The 20,463-nt window shown below is 41.1% G+C and overlaps 2 protein-coding genes across 2 annotated transcripts; both read right to left on the bottom strand.

Annotated features, from left to right (window-relative positions):
- Positions 1-407: 407 nt before the first annotated feature.
- On the bottom strand, positions 408-7,835 carry KRT25 (keratin 25). Its single transcript, XM_004764583.2, has 8 exons — positions 7,171-7,835; positions 6,331-6,413; positions 5,745-5,901; positions 3,421-3,582; positions 3,210-3,335; positions 2,643-2,860; positions 1,761-1,828; positions 408-768 (listed from the first exon to the last, which is right to left on the bottom strand). The coding sequence occupies exons 1-8, from the start codon at positions 7,597-7,599 to the stop codon at positions 659-661; spliced, it is 1,353 nt and encodes a 450-aa protein (XP_004764640.1). The 5' UTR covers positions 7,600-7,835; the 3' UTR covers positions 408-658.
- Positions 7,836-12,628: 4,793 nt separating this feature from the next.
- Positions 12,629-18,728, bottom strand: KRT26 (keratin 26). The gene is given in 9 exon segments (XM_004764582.3): positions 12,629-12,929; positions 13,508-13,575; positions 15,395-15,612; positions 15,986-16,111; positions 16,197-16,358; positions 16,714-16,731; positions 16,733-16,871; positions 17,268-17,350; positions 18,257-18,728. Coding segments are annotated over 9 exon segments (1,395 nt in total). The 5' UTR covers positions 18,686-18,728; the 3' UTR covers positions 12,629-12,777.
- Positions 18,729-20,463: the final 1,735 nt, after the last annotated feature.

Here is a 20,463-nt window from a genome sequence, read left to right as displayed (position 1 = left end):
ATTCATCTTTATAATTATCAAATATGAAAAACCGAGTTAGCATTTATTGAATGCTTGCTCCTTAAGAGCATATCCAATAATTTACTTGTTTAATCTTTAGCATAACCACTGGAGAGAAGTAACGCTATTATTTTACAGATGAACCTGAATTGTATACCTTGTAGCTATTATGAAAGAGAAGAGGCTTGTTATTATATCACAGCAAGGCTGACTGGAGATTTAACTGGAAATATTTTTATTCCTTTTGAGTTTACTCTTTCATGGGAAAGCCTCATGAAAATCTAGGTGTCAACTTTCTGTAAAAATTTTCATATAAATTAAATGCTGTTAGGTGTTCATACATCTGTACCACAGATGTGAGCAGTTTGAAGATAAGACAAGACCACCAGTGGTAACTTGCTAAAGGAAGAAGTTTTATTGAATACAAAGGACTGACAACATTTTCTGTAGGGCAATCAAATGACTCATCAACTTTGCATGTGACATTCTGTCAGATGAATGGGGGAGATACCTCTATTGATTGCCCACATAGCGCTTATATTTCAGTAACAGAAAGAAAACAGGACAGGCATTTTTTCTTAGGCTTGCTCACTTTTCCAGACATAATGCTCTCTCTTCTTAGAGAGTATTTGGCATGTGCTCTCTCTTGTGTCATAAATTAATTGTTTTGAGATTTCTCTTCCAGGGAGTGGAGCCTGGTGGTAAGTATTTTGCTGCGTTGGTCCACTTCCTCAAGAACTTTCTTAACCACTATGGCTTTGGCCAAATCTAAGAATTAAAATTTAAAAAGGAGATTTTAGAGAGTTGAGAAAAGATGAATAAGATCCTGTTAGCTAAAATGTGGAAGCAGCCCAAGTGTCCACCAAAGGATGAACAGATCAAATATGGCATATAATTCAATGGAATATTATTCAGCCTTCAAAAGGAAGGATATTCTGACACATGTTACACATGGATGAATCTTGAAGACATGATGCTCAGTGAAAGAAGTTATCAGAAAAAAGACAAATGCTGTGTGAGTCTACTTCTACCAGGGACCAAGAGTAGTCAAATGTGTAGCGAGAGAAGTAGAATGGTGTTTGCCAGGGGCTGGGAGGAGGAAGGAATGGGGAACTATAGTTTACTAGTTAGAAAGCAAGATGAAAAGAGTTCTAGAGATGGATGGTGTTGCTGGTTTCACCACAATATGAATGTACTTAATGCCACTGAACTGTCCCCTGAAAATGGTTAAGACAGTAAAGTTATTTGAGATGGAGAGAGCCCACAATGGGGTGAGGGTCAGAGGGAGAAGCAGACTCCCTGCTGAGCAGAGAGCCCAACACAGGACTTGATCCCAAGACTCCAGGATCAGGACCTGAGCCAAAGGCAGATGCTTAACAACTGAGCCACCTCAGTGCCCAAGACAGTAAAGTTTATGTTCTGTGTATTTTACCACAATGAAAAAATTGGGAAAAAAAGATGAATAAGAAATTAAATCAATTAAAGGAATAACAGCATTTTAAATAGGAAGGACTAGGCAGTAAGCACAAATAGATGAATTTTTGGTGAATTTTGATTTCTTGGCTAGCTAAAAGCCTGGTGACATATTAGTTTAGAATTAGCACATATCTCTGAAGTTAGACATCCAGCACATGCCAATATGTGTACTATAAGTCTTTATTGTTATCTATTCTTACTAAGCCCTGGGAATATAAAAATAACCAAGCTGGACATTGCAAATGAAATAGTTCAGCATAAAAAGAGAATTTCATTTTAATTACCTCTGACTTGATTTCCCATGTTTCCAGATCCATAATCTTTAGACTTGTAACCTCCAGACTTGCAAGCCCTGTGAACACATATTGTGGGAAACTCACAAAAGAGAATGATTTAGAGAGAACGAACTTTCTTTCTTTCTTTTTCTTTCTTCTTTTTAAAGAGTGTATTTATTTATTTTAGAGAGAGTACAAGTGCATGGATGGGGGAAGGGAGGAGAGGGAGAGGGAGAGAGAATCTCAAGCAGGTTCCACACTCAGCACAGAGCCCCATGTGGGGCTTGATCCCATGACCCTGAGATCACGACCTCAGCTGACATCAATAGCTGGACGTGCAACCAACTCAGCCCACCCCCCGCCCCAGAGAGAACCTTTTCAATTCTGGATGCACTCTTGCATTTTCTTTAGCTGTTTGGTGAGAACAGTTGCAGTGGGTTACACAGCTGAACTATTCTGCTTTAGCATCAAGGGGTGATTTTTAAAAAATTTTTTAAAGAGAGAGAGAGAGAGAGGACAAGCGGGGGGGCAACAGGCAGAGGGAGAAGCAGGCCTCCCACCGAGCAAGGAGCCTGACGCAGGGCTTGATCCCAGGATGCTGGGATCGTGACCTGAGCTGAGGGCAGATGCTGAAGCCACTGAGCCACCCAGGTGTCCCAAGAGGTATAATTTTAATAGTCATACCTTGAACATAGGGCTTGTCCCATTTTGGTTTTGTAAGATGTTGTTAATTTGTATCTTGGTGGTCATGTATTATGTTTCATGTTTAGCATTCATGATAATGAATGCAGTCATGTCAGTTTATGTTCACTTTCCAGGGATCTAAGCTTTTCTCCTTTTTCTGAGATCCAGGGACCTCAGGACATCTTTCCTGTATATTATTTCACCTACCCATCCTCTCCACCGATGAGGAGGCAGTAGGTCTCGATCTCCTTTTCCAGGTGGACCTTGATGTCAAGGAGCTGCTCGTACTCCAGCTTCTGGCCCTCCGTCTCGGTTCTGACCTGGTGCAGCTGCTCCTCCAGGGCCCCGATCTGAGCTTGGATCTGGGCAAGCTGCGCACAGTAGTTGCCTTCAGTCTCAGTCAGGGAGCACTCCAGGGAGTGTTTCTGTCAGGAAAGAATGAACCAGAGATGCAGAACCTGAGATACACAGAAATTTGCTCCGATCGGTGACTTTCTTCTCTTGTTAGTTTTGTCTCCAACTGTGTTTGATTTCCCACAGACACATGGTGAAGAAGGCTCTATAGCGTTCTTCAAAAGGAGCGCATCTCTCTTTTGGGTGGAATAAGCCAGAGACATCAATGTTGCTGTTTTAGCTATTCTGTTCTTATGTTCTAGGTTAATTGCGTAAATATACCTGTGGATATATTCTCACCAGGGTGAAGGGCTTTAAAACCAACTGGCACGCATTTAAAACGATACTCTGGGAGATGGTAAGAAATCATCCTCTTCATACCGTGGCTAAGAGAGATTGAAGTTCAATTTCCAATGTTTGGAGATTACGCTTCATTTCGGTCAGTTCATTCCGGGCTGAGGTTGTGGCCCCAACATCCTCAGAGATCTGCTGTTGCAGCGAAGCACTCTGAAAAGGTAGGTGTGAGGAGGAAGTCTTAGTTTCGTGACCATCCCTAAGACGCAGAGGGGTCATTTTTTTGGACAGGACTCACCTTCTCATTGAACCAGGCCTCCGCGTCCCGGCGGTTCTGCTCGGCCAGGGCTTCGTACTCAGCCCGCATGTTGTTCAGCAGGACGGTGAGGTCTACACCGGGTGCGGCGTTCATCTCCACGTTCACGTTCCCGCCGGCCGCGCACTGCAGGACCTGCATTTCCTAGAGGCAGAAAAGTGTGCAGCTCAGGTGTGCAGGGATCTCATAGAAAGTCAAGAGGCTCAGCTTTGAAAGGGTTCTTAGCATTCAGCCCCAGATGTGCAATGACCCTCGCCTACTTCTTAACATATCCCGTCTCATGAAGCAGTCTGCTTCATCATGAGAGTTTTTCAGTTGCTGCAGAGCTCTCCCATGCGGCGAACCCAAATCCCGTTTTTATGACCTCAATTCACTGGTTTTAGTTCTGTGGCACAGAAAAATTCCCTTTCTGAATGAAAATCCTTAAGATATTTAAAATGAATTGTCCACCATCTCTTACTCTAGCCATTTACAGCCGAAATGTCTCCCCCTTGGTGGACTGGTCTTTGAATCTGCTTAGCAAGCAGCTTTGATGTGTTCTTGGCTCAGCTAGAGCCTGAACACAGCATGAACTGGGGCGGGGGACTGAGTCTGAGTTGTTCTGAACAACTGAAATAAAACTTATTATTATCATGAGTAATACTAATAAATACTTATGTGTATATATTTATACTAATTTATTTGTTTATTTACTAGTAATAAAGGAAGGGCACTATCCTCTATAGGATTCCTAGCTGTTTAAGAACCTGTGACCCTTACACAGGGACAGTTGGTGTCAAACACAGCTCTATGTGAATTCTGGTTCTGCCTCAGAGTGGTTGGGTGAACTTGAGAAAGTTGCCTAACTTCTTTGAATCTCAAAATGGTTATCTGAAAGTTGAGGATAAAAACCCTTCTCTGAGTGGTTGAAAGAGGTGAAGGAGCTATTAGTAACATGACCAACAATATACCTGGTGTATAAATGCTAAATAAATGCTAGTTATTATGATCATTGTCATCACCGTAGAAGTTGGAATCGGTCTTGCAGTCCAAGTCCACACACGGCTCCATCTGCAGGGTGTGCTGCTGGGATGGCGTGAGGTGGTTCTCTCAGACAGACTGTGGTTGGCAGACCTCACTATGTGCACTGAAATCCTACCGGTCGGCTTCCGTCTCTACTGCAGAAACCTCTCCTCCCCACCCACGTCCTGGGTTTGCATTGGTCTTTATGACGATCAATAATGAGGTTTTCTTTCCTTCCTGCCCCAAGTCCCTCGAGGGATTCTAGCATTCTTTCCTCCCTGTAGCCCCAGATCTGCTCTACCGTCAGATGTGGTTTTTATTTCAGAGGGCTTCACTTCCCCAGTTCAAGCAGAAAAAGATAAAAGAGATACATGTGGGTTTGCCTGTAAGTGAGGCATTAAAAAAAAAAATCAGTGGCGTTCAATTTATCAAAACTTTATTGAGTAATTATCATGGGCTATATCCATGCTCGAACCATACAAATGTTGTTCTTTGAGTAGTTATTTTTATAAGACAGGCTCATGACTAATCAAGTGGCATTTTTAGCCTGGTCTCCTGCTTTAAGTATTTGGCTTGACTGTAGAAGCCTTTCAGCTGTTTAAAAAGATCAAGTCCATTTTCAAAGAAAAAAGATCAAGTTCATTTTCAAAGAATAAAGACTTTTTTCCCCCCAGAAAACAGTGGTTCTAAAAGCAATTCCAAAGATGTGTCTGGCATAGTGGCTGTGGAATCTGATTTTAGGATCTAGCTTCCAACAGTGACTGCTTTGAAGTATGCTCTTTATTTGGAAGAAAAGATTTTGATGTAACAATTTATTTTCAGTCTCACTATTTTTATAGACACACCTATTAAGAATATGCATTAATATTAAGTGTATATATTTAATGTATGTACAAAGTAAATGTTTAACTGTTTTGAATCTGCCACTATCATATAGGAATTTAGATCTAGTTTTCTTAGGATTTCCTTACGGTAAGTATATTTATTTTATGTAATTAGATGTAATCTCTTAACTGTCCCATTTTAACTTAGCTATAATTATCTAGCCAAATACTACTCTTGTAAACCTGATTGATCTGAAAACAGGATTCTTTTTTCCTTTTTTCCCATGGGAAATCTGATGAGAGAGCAAGGTTGAATCTTGGCAAATTCTTTGCCATTTCTCAAGACAACTCATGCCTCATTGCCCATCTGACAGTAGGTGTCTAGCACCAATTTCTTATCTAAGAAGTCAAACCCATTGTCTTCCACCAGATGGATGGTGTCTGCAGAGGGATAGCAAAATGCACATTGGCAGTTCTTACCTCCTTATGGTTCTTTTTCAGGTAAGTCATCTCCTCACTGAGGGTTTCATATTGAATCTCCAGGTCTGTTCTGCACAAGGTGATTTCATCCAGAACTCTGCGTAGCCCATTGACATCACTCTCCACACTCTGGTGAAGAGCCAGCTCATTTTCATACCTTAAGGAATATGAATGATTTTCCAGTATGTCATATGGTGAAAGAAGTAGTCACCAATCAATGATCAAGAGCTAGAATTCTGGAATTTTGAAGTGGCAGATTTGGCCACAAGAGACATTTTCAAATTCTACTGCATAAGAATAATTTCTTTCTTTAATTTGAGGCATTTCTTTGGCAGAAAATGAACTAGGGGGTTGGACACTGCTTTTATTGCAGTTTGTGCTTTATGTCTCATAACCAAAATATTTTTTAAAACTAGCATTTATTTCATTTCATTTCATTTTTACATTCTGTTTATTTTAAATCTAAGTGTTTTACCAGGGTTGGAATAAGAGTTTGTCATATTTAATGGAGGGCTCAAAAAATAAATTCAATCTAAGGCTTTGTGTTAATTCCCATGTATCTTTTCCACTCCCTGAGTCGACTTACTTAAGTCTGAAATCATCTGCTGTCAGCCTGGCATTATCAATCTGCAGAACAGCATGAGCGTTGCTGGTGGTGGAAGCAATGATCTGGAAATGGGGAGTTTGACAGTTAAAAGGCAATTTAGCACAACCAATAAAAAAAAAAGTTTATTTCTTTTTAAGATTACAGAGTCGGAAGGGGCACCTGGGTGGCCCAGTGGGTTAAAGCCTCTGCTTTAGGCCTGGGTCATGATCCCAGAGTTCTGGGATCAAGCCCTCCATCAGGCTCTCTGCTCAACTGGGAGCCTGCTTCCTCCTCTCTCTCTGCCTGCCTCTCTGCCTACTTGTGATCTCTGTCTGTCAAATAAATAAATAAATAAATAAATAAAATCTTAAAAAAAAAAGATTACAGAGTTGGAATAATAAAAATTAATATAGCTACTAGATAGTTTACTAGTGACTAGATAATGACTAGTTGTCATGAGATTCACCAACTGAATCTGCTTAATGCTTATTTCCAATGTCAAATTGAAATTCCCTTTAAGAAATTACCCATGGGGGTGGGAGCCTGGATGGCTCAGTCAGTTAAGCATTCGCGTTCAGCTTAGCTTGTGATCCTGGGGTCCTGGGATCGAGCCCCAAGTAGGACTCTCTGCTCAGAGAAGAGTCTGCTTCTCCCCATCCCTTTGCCCCTCACCCTGCTAGTGCCCCATCACTCTCTCTCTCAAATAAATAAATAAAAATCTTAAAAAAAAAAAGAAATTACACATAGGGATGAACAATGTTTTTAGTATTCAGTAAAGAAAGGAAAAGAACATTCAGAAATAAAACTATGTAAACACGATCGTGAAATGTAGCTTCTTACCTGATTTTTCAGATCATCAATTATTGGGAAATATCTACTATAGTCGTGATCAAGACCACGGCAAGAACCAGGGCCAAATTTCTCGTACCAGCCCTTGATCTTCTGCTCCAGGTCGGCATTGGCCTCCTCCAGAGCTCGCACATTCTCCAGGTAGGAGGCCAGCCGGTCGTTGAGGTTCTGCATGGTCACCTTCTCATTGCCCGACAGGAGGCCTCCCTCATTCAGCGTAAAGCCCGCGCAGAGATTGCTTCCCCCCGCATTTCCTCCTGATGAGCTGCCCCCGAAGGTGCACGAGAAACCACTTCCAATCCCGGGCATGCTGCAAGCGTTGCCAGCTCCAAAGCCGGTCCCCCCGCCAGAGAGCCTGAGTGATCCCGCAGTAGCACGGGGACAGGCCCTCCGGGACCCACTGGAAAGCCGAAGAGACATGGTATCAGGGCAGGCGTGTTGCACAGCTGTCTTGGAGAGAGCCAGAGCACAGTGCCTCCTCGTCTCAACTGTTTTGTTTGCCTTTTTATAGACAATTCTCAAGTGTGTTCTGGATGAAATTCTGCCTACATAGAGTAAAACATGGCTTGCCAGCCTCAGCAAGTTAGCATAATTGGATGATTTTTCCTAATTAGTAACTAACTTAGCTGGGCTGCTTTCTGTAGGAGGGCATTGCCCTCAGGTTGGTGGTTATCTGAGAAATGGGTCTGGGTGGAGCCATGTTAGTTTCCTTAGTGCCCTCTTAAATTGCAGGTGAGTCATTCTTGACTTCCATCCTCAGAAGATAAAACTCATCAGTCCACCACACAATAAAAACCTGGCGTCATGGTTTTGGGCTATTATGCTAATAGATATGGATGTTTCTGAGACTTTTTCTACTTTTATTTTCACAGTTCTTTTCCACGGAAGTAGAGAACAGACCTGTAATGGCTAACTCCCCACCCCCCGCACCCCCGCCCCACATGGTCCTTCAATCCCTGGTTTCCACTTCCTCTTGGCACTGTCCTAATGGGAAGTTAACTTCCATTTTGGCTGACATGCCATCATCTTCGGTTGACACTTGCTTATGTTTGGGGATAGTTGTCTTCTCTCATCCATTTGGGCAATTAGGAACACACCCCTAATTGCTGTTATGTGTTGTGGGACTTCCGAAGGACATTAACGTATTTCCTGACCCTGCAAAATCTGAAGCAAACCTGGAAGGAAATATTTCATCTGTTTTTATTTCATTGTGGGTTAGCTTAGGTGAAAGTCATCAGTAGACTAATTATTTATGGGGTGTGGGTTCCCAGATAGTCATTGAAAACCCTGAAAATTTTGGAAGTTTCTGACACATCTGGAAATTGGCTTGTGGACAAAATTTCCTTGAATATTTGTTATGGGTATGACGTTCATCGTTCATTCACTTAACAGATATTTATTCATTCATTCACTTAACAGATTCATTCATTCATTCACTTAACAAATATTGATTAAACATCTATGATGTGTCAGTTACAGTTCTGGGCACTTGGGAGAAGTAGATTCATACATTATTTGTCTTTTGGTGACTGGCTTATTTTATTGAGCACAATGTCTTCAAGGTCCAACCACGTTGTAGCATGTGCCAGAATTTCTTTTTTTTCTAAGGCTAACTGATGTTCCATTGCACGTGTATACCATAGTTAGTTTACCCACTCATCAGTCAATGGACATTAGGGTTGTGTTGCTTTTTGGCTGTTGTGAATAATGTTACTACATACACGGGGGTACAAATATCTGAGTCCCTGCTTTCATTTCTTAGGGAAATATATACCAGGGTGGAATGAATAGATCATATGGTGATTCTGTTTTTAGTTTTTTGAGGAACCACCATACTGCTTTCCAGAGTAGCTGCACTGTTTTATGTCCCCACCAATAGTGCACAAGGATTCCAGTTTCTCCAGAACATCACCAACATTTGTTCTTTTTATTTCTTTTCTTGATAGTGGCCATCCTGAGGCACAGTAGGTGGTACCCCTTGGTGGTTTTGATTTGCATTTCCTTAATGATGTGTGATGTTGAGCATCTTTTCATGTGCTTGTTGGCCACTGGAGTATCTTACCTGGAGAAATGTTCATTCAAGTCCTCTGCCCATTTTTAGAATCATGTTTGTTTTTTTGTTGTTGGGTTGTAGGAGTTTGTTATATATTCTGGATATTAACCCATTATCATTTCATTGTTAAACAGGTTGACTTTATCACTCTTTTTATTTTTGGACTATGATGCTTTTATTTGAGAAATGACTAATTCTCAAGGTCATACACATATCTTCCTATATAGTTTTCTAAATGTTTAATCATTTTGTGTTTCACATTTAAGGCTTTGGTAGTTTGGAATAATTTTTAAGTATTCTTTTTTAAAGTTCTTTTTTTTTTTTTTTTTTTAAATTTTTAAAGATTTTATTTATTTATTTGACAGAGAGAGATCACAAGTAGGCAGAGAGGCAGGCAGAGAGAGAGAGGAGGAAGCAGGCTCCCCGCCGAGCAGAGCCCGATGCGGGACTCGATCCCAGGACCCTGAGATCATGACCTGAGCCGAAGGCAGCGGCTTAACCCACTGAGCCACCCAGGCGCCCCTAAAGTTCTTTGATATAGAATCAAATTTCATTTGAAAAATGAAATCTAGGGGCACCTGGGTGGCTCAGTAGGTTAAGTGACTGCCTTTGGCTCAGGTCATGATACCAGGGTCCTGGGATTGAATCCCACTTTAGGCTCCTTTCTCAACAGGGAGCCTGCTTCTCTTTCTGCCTCTGCCTGCCACTCTGCCTGCTTGTGCTCTCTCTCTCTCCCACCCTGACAAATAAATAAATAAATAAATCTTAAAAAAAAAAAAGAAATCTACCTGTATTTATGTTTGAAGTGAATCTTTTGTAGATAGCATATATATGGGTTGTGTTCTAGAGAAACTCATGCACATGTAGTAGCTGAAATGTACAGAATGTTTATAGTAATATTGTTCATACTAGTCCCAAACTTGAAGCAATTCAATAGTGGAATGGATAAATTGTGCCAAATATTTTAAAAGTTTTGCCAGGCTGGGAGTTGTGTAATGGTATCTCCTGTGGTTTCAATTTCTATTTCTCTGATTGCTAGTGAGATTGAACATTTTTATACATTTATTGGCCATTTAGGATTTCTCCCTGCACATTGAAGATATCCTTCTACTGTCCTTTGGATTCCATTGCTGCTGTTGAGAAGTTGGCGTTCATGCTTGTTGACACTCATTTGAAGGTAATAATTCCACCTCCCCTTTGTCTGATTTTAAAGATATTCTATTATCTTCATTGTTTTGTGGTTTCACTATGATTTATCTATATGTGGATCTTTTTATCTTGTCTTTAGCTTTGGTCCATGTGCATTTCATTTTATTTTGATGTGTAGGACTTCCTTAATCTGTGCACTGGTGTCTTTCATCAGTTCTGGAAAAATTTCAGCTTTTTATCTCTTCAGATATTGCCTTACTCCAATTGTTTTATCCTTCTGGAAGCCAGAAAGGGTTTGCTTTCTCGATTCTGACTTTAAACCAATTGCTAGGGGGTAGATGCAGTGCCTGTTCTGAGGGCCTGAAGCTTATTCGATGTTTGGACCTCGGATAGTAGTGCTGGCAGAGGCACTATAGGAACTGAAAGGCAAACCTGTATTTGAATGAAATAAGTGTTACTTCTGATACTTTATCCCTCCAGGATAAAGGGATTTAGTAGCATTATCCTGAGAGCATGTGGTCAGTTTTCCTTCTAAAAAAATGGTACCATCTCAAGGGCTCAGTTTCTATATCTGCCAATGACAGGTCAGTGGTTTGACCAGCCTTAGAGAGACGGAGTCTAAAGTATAGACTTCATATCAGTCACAATGGCCACTTCGACAATGGGCTCATTGTGCAAGCACTGAAGTGGTGAAGAGGGAGGTTGGCTGACCTCCACAAGATGAATCAGCGTGTCCACATAGTTTCTCTGGGGTAGCTGTTCTATAAAGGGCATTAAAACGAGCCATATGCCTTGTGCTTACTCCCAGGAAAATGCAAGTTTCATATGTCCATATTTTTTATAGGAATTGCACAAAAATAAAATTTATTAAAAATTCTTGTGTATAAAGAGCATAAAGTGGTACTAAAAATAATAAATATGTTGCATTACTCATTTATTCCTGACAGGAGGAGATTTTTGTCTTTTGTAGGCATTAGTGAAACCAAATTCTCCACAATTTTACATATTTGATGACTTAAAAGATTTTCTATAGACTAGCTTCTGGACACATTTCATACTTTATATCTCTTCTGTTATCTACATATTTATTTTTGGTGCTGTGTGTTATAAGATTTGTTCATATCACAACTTGCGGCCCTGTACCTTTATGGTATGATACGGATGGGCACAGTGGACAGTGAGAATATTCCTAGAATCTTCCCATGGAAATGCTGAGAACCTCATTAAATATCCCACTACTTTCATCTCAAATCCTCTTGACTTAGGGTGACATTATATCCATATGCTTACAATAGGTCAGTTTATGTCTGCTAATATGCCTGGTTAATAGCATCCTTGACTCTCCCTCAAATGTTATATTTGGATAATAAATTGTATGATCACCCCATCTTAGATGTGATAGATCACCCCCAGACATGAGAGAAAGAGCGAGGGAGGAGAAATTGGAGTGGAAAGAGAAAGCAGACTTAACCAGTGGTGCCAAAATTATCTTAGTTTCGCAAAAATGGCCATGCAAAAAAAAAAAAAAAAATGCAAGGGCCCTTCCTGTTCTAATGAGGGACCTGAAGCTTATGCATTGTTTAGTGTCATGGTAAATTCACCTGTCAATCACCCTGCCCCTCAGCTTTATCCCTTAGCCTGGTTCATCACCAGACTTGGTTCTTCTAAGTCCTGACTCTCTCCTGGATTCTATGGGGTCGGTCAGTTCCTTGAACATGTATTGCTCTTGTTGTTGTTGTTGTTGAGGATTCTTCTACCATTCTGAACCAGCAGGCTTTTCCCACTGTGGTAGGGGTAGAGAGAAGAATGTGCTGCAAAGTGGAAAAACAGCTATGCAGATTCAGATTCAACAAACTCACATTAACTGATCACCCATGCAGGCTCACCATTATAAGAGTGAATAAATCCTAGGGATCAATGGGAATACTCTTTCCATCCACAGAAACCCAAACCCAAGGAGATCTAGTCATTTACGTGGTTGACTGGGGATAGATTTGGGACCAGAGATGAGGTCTGGTACTCCTTCCAACTTATGAATTGAAGTAAATGTAACTGTGTGAGGCATTTTATTTTACGAGCTATCCTTAGTACTGCCACATTGGGATCAACTGTAGAAGCTCAAAAGCACCAGATTCATCAGAAATAATTTGCAACAGAAAACTTTTAATGAATGACCAAAAAGTCCCTGAAATAGAAACAAAACAGACAGAGCAAGATTTTTCCTGCTCCTGAGAAGGATTACATGGAAAGTACATGAGAAAGAGAAGAGAGGAAAACAAATTCTTGCCCTTGCATTTTTAAGAGCGGACATGGATGATTTCCTTGGGTTATTTGGCCAGTGGGATTTTGCAGAGGCAGTCTTCTTCTTCTTTTTTAAATAATAACTTCTTTTCTCACTATGGTGCTTTAGAAGGTATTCGTTGCTCCATTGTAATGTTGCTTATTTTCGAGGATTTTTCTTCAACTGAATGGACCCTCAGTGAAAGGACATTACCAAGTTGATCTAGTTCCTCAACCACTGTTTTGACAAGAATTTCTTCTTTTGAGTCTAAAATAAAATAAATGCAAATTTAGTGGTCATTCTTAACAGGCTGGACAGTACTTAGTCATAATGGTAGGCTTCTAAGAAATAATGTTTGCAATAACCTGAGATACAAAACTCGTGTTTGAAGACTATGCTTAGCAAGGCCCAGGACTATCTTATACTTACCATTGTTCTAAAAACAATGGGTGTTTGAAGGTGTAAGTAAAACATAGATTAAGACAACCTAAGTACCAGGCAGTATTGGCCTGGAGCAGGCAGTGTTGTTCTCTTTTAAATGCCAACTTGCCCTATTTTTGTGGCTTAAAATATAGTAGCTCCTTTACCAAAGCACTGGAATTGGGAAAATAATGAATTTTAGCTAAGAAAAATGTTTGGGGATTGAGTCCTCATTTCAGAAATTTCACAATTTGACCACGTCTATTCTACAAGAGTGGAATAAGTAAGTAGCTGCCATCATGGCCCCTGATTCCTTCATTCGCTAGAATTAACCTTAGAACAATTTGATTTAGTTTACAAATAAGTGACTTATTTAATAAATTGCTCAAGTTGAGATTTACGCCAAGCCATAAAACCTTCTGTACCTTGGACTTGATTTTCAGAATGTATGGGCCCACGTCCTTTGGATCTGGGACACACGGGCTTGCCTTTTCTGTGAAAAGAAGAGTAAATTATTGCATTGTTTTTCCTTTCATGAGGAAGCTCAGAATAACTATGAGCCGGGAACAAAAGTTTTAGAGTTCTAGTTTCTGCAAGATTAAATTCCTGTTATGCTTAAGAGATATATAAGTAAGCCTTTTGTGACCTCAGTGTGGTGAAGGGAGAGATTAAATGAGTGTTTAGGATCAGAAATTCCCTTGTGACCAGCTACCATCTCTTTTGTCTTGTTATCTGGGGACTCCAGTTTCTGACCTTGTAGTCAATCACCTGGCCAATGAACAAGTTCAGGGTGCCACGGTGCAGAAGGTGCTGAGCTAGGTGCTATAGAAAATATAGAAGGATGACACAAGCAGTTTATGCCATTGAAAATAAAGTATATGCATGTTAGAATTTAGCTGGAACACATGGGGCACGTGGGTGGCTCAGTGGGTTAAAGCCTCTGCCTTCAGCTCAGGTCATGATCCCAGCATCCTGGGAGCAAGCCTTGCATCAGGCTCTCCCCTCAGCAGGGAGCCTGCTTCCCCCTTTCTCTCTCTCTGCCTTCTGTTCTGCCTGCTTGTGATCTCTGTCTGTCAAATAAATAAATACAATCTTAAAAAAAAAAAAAGAATTTAACTGGAACACAGCATGAAAGGTACAGTCAAAGAAGGGACTAATGAGGGCTGTAACCAGCGCTTTGTTCAAAGGAGGGAACGTCACAGTTGAGTTCCTATGAGAATAGGGTGTAGAGGGCTGACAGCAGCCTTGTAAGATGCATGAGATGGTGCGGATTCGGGGTGTGACCATCGGCAAGCATTTAGTAACCGCCACCGATTACCGAGTACTCTCATGAGCACTCCACCTCCATAGTGACACACGATGGTCCCAGGTAAACAGTGTGGTTTTGGTGTCCTCACAATCTTACCAACCAGAAAAACCGGATTTAAAGAGGTTAAACCATGCGTTCGAAATCACCTAGTGGTGTGATCTGTGCTCAGGGCTACAGTTCCAGGGCTGTTGCTCTTGGCTAACAAGCCATGGTGACTTCCCCAAGGAAACCACCATTGTTCATCTTTCAGATGAAAATGTCATCACCCACCCAATGCAGGGTGCATGCGTGGTCACTAGTGAAGTGCCAGCAAAACAGAGTGTGTTGTTATAGGACGTGTGCATCAACATTAAATCACAGAAAGTGATTTCTCCCCCAGGCGTACAGGAATTATTTAACATTTGGTATTTAAATGTCCTCTATGTTATTATAGATACACACACTTCACATACTTGGACATTTGATTTGGCTGCCTGTTTTCATTTCACATGGATACAATAATAACTTCCCAAGACCACAGATGAATATGATCCTGAGAGTAGGAAATTCTAGCATAGGATATTGGTACATGTGGCTACTGAGAAAACCTAGTTGATGGGAGATGATTTTTTTTTGGAGTATTATGCCTCCATCAGAAAGGATGGATACCCAATTTTTGTAGCAACATGGATGGGACTGGAAGAGATTATGCTGAGTGAAATAAGTCAAGCAGAGAGAGTCAATTATCATATGGTTTCACTTATTTGTGGAGCATAACAAATAGCATGGAGGACATGGGGAGTTAGAGAGGAGAAGGGAGTTGGAGGAAATTGGAAGGGGAGGTGAATCATGAGAGACTATGGACTCTGAAAAACAATCTGAGGGTTTTGAAGGCGCGGGGGGTGGGAGGTTGGGGGAACCAGGTGGTGGGTATTATAGAGGGCACGGATTGCATGGAGCACTGGGTGTGGTGCAAAAACAAGGAATACTGTTATGCTGAAAATAAAAAATAAAAAAAATTTACCTTTCTTCTCCATCTATTAATTTGCAGTACGTTTCTATTTCTTTCTCTAAAAATATTTTGATATCTAGAAGCTGTTCATACTCCAGCTTCTGGCCTTCTGTTTCCGTGCGGATCTGCTGGAGTTCTTCCTCCATTGCCCCAATCTGGTCCTGGATTTGCTGGAGCTGGAGGCAGTAATTGCCTTCTGTCTCGGCCAAGGAGCATTCATAGGAATGTTTCTGAAGGGAGAATAAAGCAAGGCTTGCATGAGTAACAGATAAAGCAGCACGTTCACGTTTGAAACATTCTCAAGGTGGAAAGAAGCATTTGCACAAGATCTAAATTTTTTCAGTTGAAAAATCCACGTAAGCCATGTTTCTTTAAAAACAAAAGAAAACAACCATTTTTGTCTCCATGGAGAAAAGTTTGATTTTTAAGTATTGGGATTGGCGAGTCCGAAGGAATGTCTATGGACAGCATTCTTATTTACAACATTTTATACTTTCAGTTCTATGTAATCCGTTGTATTACATAGATTAGATGTGCATTTACTTATACACACACACACACACACACACACATGCATTCCAATCAGTGGTGACTCCTACGAACCATGGCCACGATGGACTGGAGTTCTATTTCCAAGGTCTGCAGACTGCGTTTCAGCTCCGTCAGCTCGTTTCTGGCTGTGGTGGCCGCTCCTGCGTCATCAGAAATCTGTTGCTGCAGCGACGCACTCTGCCGTGTAATCATCAGAAGGTTTAGCGACCGGCTCGGTGGTCTACTGACCAAGCCCTTGGTGTGGGATTTGCTGCAGACGTACCTTCTCGTTAAACCAAGCCTCCACGTCCCTGCGGTTCTGCTCGGCCAAGTCCTCGTACTCAGCCCGCATATTGTTCAACAGGACGGTCAGGTCCACGCTGGGAGCTGCGTTCACCTCCACGTTCACATCCCCTCCTGCCGCGCACTGCAGGACTTTCATTTCCTGGAAAAGGGATCAGTATGAACCCTCAAGGCTGAGGTGGTGGTTGTTGTTGTATTTAAAAGATTTTATTTATTTATTTATTTGTCAGAGAGAGAGAAAGAGAGGATGAGAGAGCGCACACAAGCAGGCAGAGGCGGAGAGGAGGCTCCCTGCCAAGCAAGGAGCCCCATGTGGGACTCGATCCCAGGATTCTGGGATCATGACCCGGAGCCGAAGGCAGCAGCTTAACCGACTGAGCCACCCAGGCATCCCAAGGCTGGGTTTTGACTGATCTTCCCACTTTGCTCTGAAGTGGACAGTGGGCCTGAGGAATGAAATCAGGTACTATCCGAAGCTACACTGCGAGGTCCCTTACCTCCTCGTGATCTTTTTTTGAGGTATGCCAGTTCCTCACTGAGTGTTTCAAACTGTATCTCCAGGTCGGCTGTACAAAGAGTCAGCTCGTCCATGACTCTGTGAAGACCATTGATGTCGGCCTCTACGCTCTGGTGGAGAGCAAGTTCATTTTCATACCTGAAAGATTAATAAAATGCTTGAGACTTGTGACTGTGGGCAGGTGCAAAGCATAACTTCCTCCGACCTCTGGTAAGAAAAGGCAGGATATCTGTCCAGCCTTCTAAAGCTTAATGCTTTGGCAAGGAGAGGACCCCCTTTAGAATACCTACTGATCTAGGACAATGATTTTGGAGGAGTTTTTTCTTCAGAATTTTCATCATCCATTGTGCTTCATAGTTGAATCAAAATGTAGTTTAAAATTTATGATGCTCTTTTTATAAGGGCACATTTAATTTCTTCAGTGATTTAGTCTGACTTCATAAAAACATGTTGCTTTTTACAGCAAAAGGACCTTTTTTTACTCCAACCGCAGTATTTACCTTTATTATAGTTAATTACGTTATTTTTACCTACTTGAGCCTGAAGTCATCAGCAGTCAGTCTGGCATTGTCATTTTGTAGAGCAATGCTGGAGTTACAGGTGGTCGCAGAAATAATCTAAATAGGGTAGATTGTGCAAAATATTTAGGTGCTGAAAGTCAAGAGAGAGTCCAGATTTCAGTGTGATTCTTTTTTTTTCTTTTAAGATTTTATTAATTTATTCAACAGAGAGAGAGATCACAAGTAGGCAGAGAGGCAGAGATGTACAAGTAGGGGGTGGTGGGGAGCAGGCTTCCTGCTGAGCAGAGAGCCCGATGTGGGGCTTGATCCCGGGACCCTGAGACCATGACCTGAGCCGAAGGGAGAAGCTTAACCCACTGAGCCACCCAGGCGTGCCTTCAGTGGGATTCTTATCTTCTCAACCCATCAAGTATCTACTTTAGTATCACTTTTTCTACATGAAAAGAATCTGGACTTTTTTTTTTTTCTTCAGACAGCAAATGTCCAGAGCTTGAGTCAAAGTGTAAGCTTTTACAATCACAGATACTTTTATTATTCTTGATCAAAATATATGAGCTAGGGGCCCCTGGGTGGCTCAGTGGGTTAAAGCCTCTACCTTCAACTCAGGCCATGATCCCAGGGTCGTGGGATCGAGCCCCGAATCAGGCTCTCTGCTCTATGGGGAGCCTGCTTCTCCCTCTCTCTCTGCCTGCTTCTCTGCCTACTTGTGATCGCTATCTGCCAAATAAATAAATAAAATTTTAAAAATAAATATATGAGCTAAATACATAATCAGCAAGCCAATTATATCTGTTTTAAAACTATTTGCCTTTATTGCCCACAATTTTTTTTTTTTTTTTGGTGGGGGGGCCAGACAACGCTTTAAGCCCTGGGAATGGAGAGTGAGCGAGTGAGCAAATTCTACATCATGTCAAAATTTTAAGCACATTTTATATTTTGTCTTTTTTAGGTTACGTACACCCAAAATTCTATAGTAAAAGTAGGCAAATCCATATTTCTTACCTGCCTTTTAAGGTCCTCAATGACCGAGAAATATCTCGTGTAGTCATGGTCTAGTCCCCGGCAAGAACCGGGCCCGTATTTCTCATACCAGGCCTTGATTTTCTGCTCCAGGTCCACGTTGGCCTCTTCCAGAGCTCGCACCTGGTCTAGGTAGCATGCCAGGCGGTCATTGAGGTTCTGCATGGTCACCTTCTCGTTCCCAGAAAGCAGGCCACATTCATTTCCAAGAAAACCGGCACAGACGCCCCCACCACCATTACAGAAACCTCCTCCAGAAGAAATGTTCCCAAGAGTACAAGAAAAGCTGCTTCCTGCTCCGGATCCACGGTACACATTTCCAGCCCCGAAGCCCGGACCTCCACCAGACAGCCGCCCTGGGCCAGCTCGCGAGCAGACTCGCCTGGATGCACTAGAAAGTTGAAAAGACATGACAACAGTACCCCAGAGCCACCCTTTCTCAGCGAGGAGCAAAGCAAAAGCACACCGTCCGTAGAGGGGATCTCCGTTGGCCTTTTATAGGACTCAGTAGGTCATTCCAGTCTTGACTTTCCATCTGTAATAAAATATTACTCGCACCCTAATTGTTGTTTTTCACAATTGGGTGATTTTTAATAGTGTCCAGTCCGTAGGTGGATAGGTGCCCCAGAGGTATCTTGGTCTATAAAAAGGTGCCTGGTCGAGAAATAGTAAATCATAGTTTCAAAGGTCAAAATTAAATATGAGTAAACATGCATCTTCTTTTGACTTCTGGAAGAGAGTCCAATCCCCCCCACCCAAAAAACAATAATGAATTAATAATTTACATGAGAAATGTCCACTGCTTTTGTCCTGCAAATGTTTATGGAGTATTTCTATTATGCATGCTTCACTTGGTGTTTCCTTTCTTACTAATATCAGATACACTCAAAATACAGTGATCTGTTGGGGTGCCTGGGTTGCTCAGATGGTTAAGCGTCTGCCTTCAGCTCAGGTCATGATCTCCAGGTCTTGGGATTGAGCTCCACATCAGGCTCCCAGCTCAAGGGGGGAGTCTGCTTCTCCTCCCTCTGCTTCTCCCCATACTGTGCTCTCGGTCTCTCTCTCTCTCTCTCAAGTGAATAAATAAAATCTTAAAAAAAAAATACAGTGATCTATTGGTAGTGGGAATTTTTAAACTGATTTCTTAAGTTGAAACGGAAAGTAACAGGAGTCCTGCAATATTTTGCTTATCAGTTTAACTAAAATTAATGAATATGTGTCAGGGACAGAAAATTATTTCTATTGAGATTTCTTGATTCAGTCCAGGAGCAAAATATCCTTTCAACAAACTTCTGAGTCTCCACCCTGTTCATTTCTCTACCTCAAAAATATTGTTCTTTTTTTTTTTTTTTTTTAGTTTAGTTTAAATTTATGTATTTACGGCATTAGGAATTATTTGAGAACTGAACTTACGATTGATAATTAAGGAGTAAGATATATAAAGGAGACATGTATTTTCATCTCTATTGAGAAAACCAATAATTACAGTACTCAAGATGCTAGCTTAGTTGTTAACAGGTAACCAGCCTCTTCATTTTCTTTCCTTGATACCCATGGGAAGTTATCCCCTTTGGTTGTGCTTCATTTCCCTGCTAGGCAAATGAAAATAATAACACTGAATGCTGAGCAGTTTCAATAATTAATGACTATAAAGCAGTCTGAAGGGCACAAACATTTTGTAAATGTTAATTATTGAAATTATTATTATAATAGAGTGAATATGTCAGACAGGGTCAGGTCTCTATGACTTATAATGGTACAAATTGATTGGTTACTGATTATGGATTTAGATTGTTGGGAAACAGTAATTTTTTCTGAATGAGATTTTTCAATGCTGTGTGTATCCCATACTTTGGAAAACACCCAACGTTACTGCTCCTAAAAGATAGGTAATATTTGGTGGGCCAGAACGCCAGGATTTTTTTTTTTTTTACTGAAATATCTTAAGATAATTAATATAAACCTGTGATTCAGGTTTAGAATAATGTATGATAAGAGTTGTAGCTTGTATTCAGAGGCTTGCTATCGATTTTGTTGTGACCTGGTCATAATTTTAATCTTTTGTCCAAACTTCCCATGAATGAAACAAGAAAAACAGAGTATGGGGTCAGTGTAACAGTTTATAAGTCTTGAGTCTCTTGGATAAAAGGTATTATGAGGCTGCAAAGTATTATTAACATAATCTATTT

Source organism: Mustela putorius, unplaced genomic scaffold (genome assembly GCF_011764305.1).
Source record: "Mustela putorius furo isolate JIRA1106 unplaced genomic scaffold, ASM1176430v1.1 tig00003962_pilon_pilon_pilon, whole genome shotgun sequence".
Classification (NCBI taxonomy): Eukaryota; Metazoa; Chordata; class Mammalia; order Carnivora; family Mustelidae; genus Mustela; species Mustela putorius.
Note: the sequence above shows the minus strand (reverse complement) of the source record. Positions and strands in the feature narration are given on the sequence as shown.